Here is a 9,016-nt window from a genome sequence, read left to right on the forward strand (position 1 = left end):
AGCAATTGTCCCAAATAAGAATAGTCTGTGTAGTTTTCCTTTAGTGGCATGCAACTGTCACTAATGCATGGTGTGCACATCATGGTATGCCCCACTACCTACACATAATCTTACTCAAAAATCTAAATGCAATTAGGCCATCTCAAATTTGCTTTAAGATGAAACAATCTTCATGTCTTATCTACACAGAGAAACACCAAATAAACACAAAATTGTGAGGAAACTATATGCAGACCTTATATATCAACATTATCTTAAGCCATTTGTCAGTTCAACAACAACGTTAATATATGCACATAGGAGGAAAAAGTCCATTGCTTGAGGATGTTAAATAATGACACTGTGACATGTTACTAGTCACCACGGATATCACAGTACATTTGAAATACTCACATCTCAACCCAATTGCTTATTTTCCTTCGGAACATGGGCAATACAGGGAGATTAGGAAACAGGAAAGCAGACTCTGCTACAGAATATCCTGTAATATTCGACATTATATAGGATGTGTTGATATCCTCGACAACTTACGTTACTTCTATTACATCATCATTTATTGCACAAACAAAACCATAATTGGGAAAACTATTTGTCCACTGAACAAATGGAGTTCCAAGATAAAACCATGAATCACAGTATACCGATCCCAATCTCTTTTATACTAACAAGGACAGGCAACTCCTGGATGACCTGCTATCCACTGAACATGGTGTGCTAGATAATTTCTCCTAAATTAATATGGCACTTGACATGAGAAAAGTTAGGTGAAATTGACGAGCAATTCTATCAACTTGGGTTGCATTAAGAAGGATATTTGCATAACTAAGGAGTAGTATCAATTATTTATATGCTACCATGAGTACCCGGATACTATAGGTAACTGGTTAAGACTGCATGAATGAAATTATATGAAGAATGGGAATTTACAAAATTAGGCATTGTCAATATGCCCTGTTAAATAACTGAAATGCTTAGAAAAAGCCATAATTTTCACATGGGAATTTATACAAACACATTGCATGCCATCCATCTGGAAAAAAAAAATTCAAGATACTCACAAGCAGCTTGAGCTTCAGCGCTGCAACGAGCTCAGGATCAGGGCCCTGAGTACTTGCCAGTGGATCGAAAGATGGGGATTCCTCGAGCGTCGATGCTCTGCCAATTAGACCCTTATTCCTCTTATGGGTCAGCTGATTCCTCCCAAATTCTGATCGAAATTGGTTCAATTTGATAAATTGGCGGTTATGGTGATGATGAGAGCGACAGTGCAGAGACGAAGGAGGTAGAGCCATTGGATTTGGAATTGGGCTTTAGAATCTGGAAAAACTACAGTTTGGGCAACGATTTTGTGATGCAAATTAAAAGGGAGGAGGTTTATTGAGCAGAGAGCGTATCAGCCATGTATTTTGTCAGCGCTCGTGGGGCTTCGACAATCATCGAGAGAAAAGCAAGGAAAATTATAGACCGGGAATTTTTGTGGAGGTGCGTTTTAGTATTTGGGTAAACTTCATCAACCCCCAAATACTTTGGAATATTTCGTAGGAGACCCCTCAAATCTTTGTTTTAACCGCTAAAAGCTGTTACCGCGTGAGCCCCAACGTGGTGAAACCGCACCTCCTCAAGCTATATTGGGGGGACAAATTTTCAAAACCGACCCCTTGGGGTTTTTATTTGCAAAAAACGACCGGTTTTGAAAATATTTACAAAAACCGACCCCAGGGGCTGAAAACAGGTCGGTTTTTGAAATTTTTTTTCCCAAACTTCACGGGAGTTGAACTCCCGTGAAGTTTTTCTCATAACAAAACTTCACGGGAGTTCAACTCCCGTGAAGTTTGGGATCCTTTTTTAATTAATTCTTCTGCAAAACAAACCCCCACAGTGTGCAGTTCACAATTTTATTGTGGCTAAGGGGGTGATGGAGAAAAAAGGCCTTATTTATAATTTCATTTCAATTTGATATATTTGTCCAGATTTTGTTAGATTTTATGCTAAAATTGTATTGCATCTAGGCCCATTTTTAATTAATTCTTCTGCAAAACAAACCCCCACAGTGTGCAGTTCACAATTTTATTGTGGCTAAGGGGGGTGATGGAGAAAAAAGGCCTTATTTATAATTTCATTTCAATTTGATATATTTGTCCAGATTTTGTTAGATTTTATGCTAAAATTGTATTGCATCTAGGCCCATTTTACCTAGTTGCCACTTGCTAAGCCCAAACTACCAAATGTTCCCAAAAGAAGTGAACGAGGTTTTCGTGTGCTGCACGAGCACGTGATTTAAATTTAAAAGAGAACTCTAACCAAATATGAACAGGAGTATCAAAGTAATATAAGATTTGAAGCCTTTAGTGTCAAGGGGTATCAAAGTGAAAAAAAGGGTAAACATGGATCGCCAAAGGGTAATAAATCTTAAACAAAAAAAAATCCCACTTTCAGCATGCTATGTTCCCACTTTCAGCATGCTATGTTCATAGGTCATGCACGCATTACATGCACCATAAAAAACTCATGTTCATGTGTCACGCATGTAATGCATGCACCAAAAAACCTGCTTTAGGTTAACTTTAGTAAAATGGGACCTCTCGTGAATAAATTGGTAGCTGCTCTCATTCCTCTGTTTGTTTGAATTACATTTGCTTCATCAAATAATGCAGCCACACAGAACCACAAAACAACCAAAAGAACCTGAAATCTCTAATCTGTATGTAAGCAAATACTCCCGTAATAATTATTATTATAAATAAATAAATAAATAAAATATGGATATTGAGAGAGTGGGATAAAGAAGTTAATCTCCTTTCCCAACTCCACATTACAAATTGGTTACAAGCGTCAATTTCATACAACAGTGGAGAAAACAACTGCAAACCACGAAAACAAACCCACTAAACAAATGATACACAAAAACTAACAAACCAAATTTGAATTTTTTGCCATCATCAATGCTACAAACTACAAATCATCAGGAATTAATTACTGCGTAACTTTACTCCTTGACACCATCCACGAGTTGTAGGCATTCAGTATTTCTTGTTGCCTACTTTGTATTCTTACCTCATTTTGCTCGTTCTTGACCTTGTTGGCCTTCTTTCTTGTTTTCCTTTCATTGGCATCAATCCAAGTGTAGTCTTGTGGTATAGAGAAAGGATCGGTCTCATCTTTTGAGCTGCTGATAAATTGGCCTCTTGCCCATGAATACCATGAACCGGATGGTTTGGTGTCTTTTGCTTTACTGTCCACTGAGAACTCTTCGAATTTTGTGAAGGTGATGACGATTCGAACAATAGGCGTATGCAAGGGAATGGCTACCTGTGAAGAATGGATAATGAAAAAAGCTTCAGTGTTTTGAATCTTATGATGTTATTTCTTAGAAAGCAAATAAAAGCTTAATTAAGGATAGACGCCCTGTAGTTCTATTTTTGCAGATAGACCCCCTGGAGTGAATATTTTTTACTCTTGTATCCCCAGAGAAAGATAAAATTGTTTTCTTGACAAATAGATGGCGTGAGGATAAAGAGTGAAAAAATCACTCAGGGGTCCATCTGCAACAATAAAACTCTAGGGTCTATCCTCAATTAACCTAAAAAAAGGCGTTCTGTAATTTTTGTTCTGGCTAATTATTGTGCAATTTCCACTTTATGCATGCTAATGTGTGTAGTCCAATAAACAATAACAAATACTGTAAACTTGGAAAATGATATAAGATCTTGGATGTATTACATAAGAACAATGAGCTATTAAAAACCGTTTCTGCGGTAGATACATTGTCAATAATCAAAAGGAGAATCCAACTTATTTAGAGTTCATTCTGCTTCTCTAGTCTTTCCTTCTCTAGTATATACTACTGTAATCAGAACTACTACAATTGTCTTCATCTCGCACCTGCTCTATTCAAACTCTTGACTCCCTTTTATTCCCATCAAAATACTCCCACAGACAGTTAATTCTCGCCAGAGATTTCTTCAAGCAAATGTTTAAGTCGTTCTTGAACAAGTGCTTTACTAGAGAGGACATCTATAAGTGAGAGCTAACAGTATGAAGCAGGCAAAGGGTTAAATGATCATAAAATCTAGGGGGTTTTTCATATGAAACCAGCATAAAATATAGCAGTTTTCCAGGGAACTAACACGAAATTTTTAGTTTTCATAAAACCACCATGATAATATGCACAGTTACCAAAATGCCACCAACCCATAATTCTCACCATATTCAGTTAAATATTATGATTTTTTATCGGACACCACCACAAAATACAGTGGTTTTCCGGGGAACCACCACGAAGTTTTTACTTTCCGTAAAACCACCATGATAATATGCATTGTTAACAAACAGTCATCAAGTCACAGGTTCCATCCATGTTCTGTTAAAATATTATGTTAAATCCCTCAATTACCCTAATTGTGGGATTCACCTATGTTTTATTATTATCTCCCAATAAAACATCTTCCCTCCAATTATTAGTCAACTTCCTAAAAAAAAATTAATTCCAACCAAATGCTCACCTATTCACCCGATGCGAAGCTTATGTTTTCTGAACATGGTGGGATTTTATGTCATTTATATTTTTACTAACAGAATATATGGATGGTAATTACGAATTAGTGTCGCTTTGTTATCATTTCATTTTATGAAAACCACCATATTTTATGGTAGCTTACTGAAAACCACCATATTTTATGGTGGCTCTCTAAACCACCATATTTTATGGTGGCTCTCTAAACCACCATATTTTATGGTGGTTTCATATGAAAAATCCTCGTTTTATTTAACAGAATATGGATGGAAATTATGAGGTTGTGGCACATTAGTAACAGTTCATATTATCATGGTAGTTTCGCAAAAACCGAAAATGGCTTTCGCAAAAACCGAAAATGGCATGGCGGTTCTCCGTAAGAACCACTAAATGGTTTCGCATTAAAAAACTCCAAACTCTAAAACAATATGTTGGCTTGATGGTTTTCAAAGTTTCAACACGCCCAGCAATGGATTTATATTCAAGGTTTGACAGAAGGGATTCATACCCTAAGTTGACGTTAGATGTAGACGAGGGATATATGAACAAAAAACCCAGAACACATAGGAATTGGCTTGATATATAGTTACGGTTATGCTAACAGTTAACATTTCTATTTCATGTATTCGCAAAGCACCAACTAGTTTTTAAGAATCAAGAATGATGACAAGCAATTGAACCAACTGAATCCAGATGAAAAAGTAAGATTACCATGGACTGGATATTTGAGGAATTAAGATTTTGTTGTCAGGTTGCTAATGTAAGACAAAATTGGTAACAATCTGAAACAATATTCTTTTCTTTTTGTTATAGAACTATATGAAATAGTCATATATCGCAAACTAATACGCTTTGAAGTTTGGTGCTTATCTATTTTCTGAAGGCTTATTAACATGCTTATAGAAATTGGTTTTGATTAATAGCTGATAGAATCATGCGAAATTCTGGTAACCTTACTCGTAAAGATGAGGGAAGGGGGAATACATGCTTTGCACCACGAAGTATGGGAAAGTTGGGGAGTTTTACAAACTTCTACATGTGAAACTAATTGATCTTCTGCGGATTAGAGGAGTTGATTCCCAACCAAGAAGAAGGCATGTTCATAGTTTCTTTATGCATTAAAACTTCACATCAGTATACCTCCATTTCTACTAACATATCTGGAATAGAGAATTAAAATGACCTGGTATCAACATAGTTTCAGTTCTCTTGCTCAGCATGGAAAAATAATTTGAGACTTAAAGCTATTGAGTATAAACTGCATATAACTATGTTTTATCAAACTTGAAATTCCTCTTGAACTAAAATTTAGAGGTTTTACATAACCAATCACTGGAGGATGTAGCATAATAGTTTTCTAGTATATCATACAATGTAACCATCAACCAAACTATAATATTTAGAACATGAAACTTGGAAAAGTGCAGGAAGAAACCAGAAAGAATAGCATATATGAATTACCTTGACAGGAAATGTGCCTTGAGGTAGCTTCGCTGCCAAAAGCTCTCTGAGCCTTCTCATAGCCTTGACTTTATTTACCAAAACATCAAGCAACGGAAGAAGCTCGTCTATTTTCAAAGGGAAGTCAGGGGTTAACCACAAAACGGGTGTCACCCCTATGTTCAGGCCATCGCCTTTATCCTTATCAGAATCGTCCATGACTCCATTCTTCTTCTTCTTCTTCTCGGAGTTTTTCCCCTTATGTTTCTTACCATCTATCAGGTCCTCCTTACCCTTTTTAGATTTAACATTCCCATTGTGCTTCTCTCCAATAGCCTTTGATGCCTTTTTATTATTACCACCAGACCAACTCTTCTTCTCCTTGGAACTATCCTCCCCATTGTCAAAGTCTTCATAGTTGCCCTCCAATCCCATCTTAAGAGCAGCCTCAAACTGCTTTCTCTCCTCCATCGTCATCACATCATCCAACCCATCTTCTTTATGATCCACAGATAACTCCTCATGGGCCACTTTAATGGGAACCGTCCTAGCCTTCATATTCACCGTCACATTACGCATATCATACATTTTTCCCTTCCAACTTCCAATCATCTCAGTCCTCTCTTGTCTTCTCCAATTCAAGTGAGGAACTAATTCAGCCTCTTGAACATCAATCTTGCCTGTTGAAATATACTGAGACATTACAGCAACCTTACGAGCATTCTCCTCAACTACTACTGGTTTAATTCCTCGAGCTGTTGGTCCTTTCAAAGCAATACTAATCTCCTTCTTTTTATGTTCAAGAACAACCAGTGAGCCTGGAAGCACTTCGGATCCTTTCCCTTTCCCTAGAAAGAGAAATGATTGATCGGTTCTCTTGATTCGAAACCCATCATACCCGGCAAAAGTCATATCTAACCTTATATTCGAACCCCGTTTCCAAATACGATAAGTATCAGAGGGGAAAATCCTTCCTACAAATGGTATCACTGAACTCTCGAAATGAAATGTAATCTCCATGTAAAAATCCCTAATTCTAGAAATTGATGCTACAATTCTAGGAAATCTACGACACAATTTGGCCTGAGAAAGAGGATCAGAATGGCATTTGATTATCATCGCTATCGCCCACTGGCTTTGGCATTCTGACGAAACCCGCTGGCACCAGCAGACATCAAGATCTCGACCGATGTCGGGTCGCGGAGGCGGACGGCGAGGTGGAGGGGTGTTTCGCGTTTGGGGACATCACGACGGTCGATGACGGCAGAGACCGCTTCGGCAGCGCGTTCGCTGGCAATGGATTCTTCCTCCGTGGTGACCTCCTCTGCTTCTGGGAGACGGGGGAGGGTCAAGATGAGTCGGCGGAGGGCCACATGGTCACGTCGGGCCACAGCGAGATGGGCTGGACTGTGCGCATATTTTGATACATCCTCCTCCATTTCAAAAATGGTTGCATCTTTGCCAAGATTATGAGTGTTCTATGGCCTCGCTGTTAGGGGAGAGCGATCTCCCAAAAAGATAGGCTAGATTCACTCACGTCAATTCAAAGTTTGTACTCTCTGTATTTTTAGACGAAATCTCTCTATAATCTTGCTATATATAGCAAAGTCTTTACCATACATGACACATTGTATACAAATTTCTTATTTCCTGCTTACCAAATTTTAAGCATGGCAAGAGAATCAACAAGGGTCTACTTTAGAGTCAACAATAGAAATGGCAGTTAGTAATAGTCTAATAATAGCATCCCGTGAGCTAAATTTTGAAAATTTTCAACAATTTGTTATGTATGAAATTTAATTAGAAATATCAGAATTATGAAGAGAATGTTCCTATGTCATGCTCACATTACATGAATGATAACAATGACATTATTATTTCAACTGAGCTTATTTTTAGTGGCTGGAGTCATACTTTTTGAATGGGTGATAGATTCGCTTAAGCCCTCCGAACTTCGGGGTTTTTTTCACATAACATCTTCCTAAACTTTGTCTATCTCACGTAGCTCACTCTACTTTTAGAGTGTTTCACAAAACTCCCTTAAAACTTCAACCATTTTGTACCATACCTCCTAGATGTAATTTGCAAATAACTAAGATGTCATTAAGAGGAAAAAATTCTAGTTTTTTCACTTTTTATTTTCAAACAACATACCCCCTCCCCTAAATTCTGAATTTTTTTCTTACAATAAAATTTTATTTTATTACATATTACATGTAGGTGGGATTGGTGGGAAATGTTCAAATTTCGTGGGGGGTGGGGGGGGCTTAGTGAGACACTCCATAGTTTATGTGTTTATGTGAGATACTCACTTAAGGGCTTGTTTGGATTGAGGGGAATGAGGGTGAAGGGAAGTTAGGGGAACCATTCACCTTGTTTGGGAAACACTGGCCTTGTTTGGATTGAGGGGAATGAGGGTGAAGGGAAGTTAGGGGAACCATTCACCTCCATTTACCTTGTTTGGGAACACTTAGAAGGTGGAGTTAATTCACCCTAGTTCCCCTTGGTTCACCCCCTAATACTATAAAATTTGTTACCCCCAAATTGGGGTGTAACCAAGGGGAAGGGAACTCCCTTCCCTTCCCTTCCCTTCCATTCTCTCAGTTTCCCTTAACTTCCCTTCAACCCCTACAAATCCAAACAGGCCCTTAGGAGGTGAAGTTAATTCACCCTAGTTCAACTTGGTTCACCCCCTAATAGTATAAAAATTGTTACCCCCCAAATTGGGCTTGTTTGGATTGAGGGGAATGAGGGTGAAGGGAAGTTAGGGGAACCATTCACCTTCATTCACCTTGTTTGGGAACACTTAGGAGGTGAAGTTAATTCACCTCAATTCACCTTGGTTCACCCCCCTAATAGTATAAAAATTGTTACCCCCCAAATTGGTCCCTTCCCTTCCCTTCCCTTCCCTTCACTCAGTTTCCCTTAACTTCTCTTCACCCCCTACGAATCCAAACAGGCCAAAGGGGAAGGGAATTCCCTTCCCTTCCCTTCACTTAGTTTCCCTTAACTTTTCTTCACCCCCTACAAATCCAAACAAGCTCAGGGTTTATTTTATTACAG

General features: G+C 38.2%; 2 protein-coding genes across 2 annotated transcripts in view; both read right to left on the reverse strand.

Annotated features, from left to right (window-relative positions):
- Positions 1-1,292, reverse strand: part of LOC109830776 (probable plastid-lipid-associated protein 6, chloroplastic) — a 5,834-nt gene extending 4,542 nt beyond the window's left edge. Inside the window, exon 1 of the mRNA XM_020398145.1 lies at positions 1,059-1,292. Within this exon, the coding sequence (XP_020253734.1) occupies positions 1,059-1,292 (234 nt within the window). The remainder of the gene's footprint in view (positions 1-1,058) is intronic.
- On the reverse strand, positions 2,729-7,742 carry LOC109850863 (ankyrin repeat domain-containing protein 13B-like). The gene is given in 3 exon segments (XM_020420942.1): positions 2,729-3,309; positions 5,975-7,084; positions 7,087-7,742. Coding segments are annotated over 3 exon segments (1,752 nt in total). The 5' UTR covers positions 7,393-7,742; the 3' UTR covers positions 2,729-2,973.

This window comes from Asparagus officinalis, chromosome 1 (assembly GCF_001876935.1).
Source record: "Asparagus officinalis chromosome 1, Aspof.V1, whole genome shotgun sequence".
Classification (NCBI taxonomy): Eukaryota; Viridiplantae; Streptophyta; class Magnoliopsida; order Asparagales; family Asparagaceae; genus Asparagus; species Asparagus officinalis.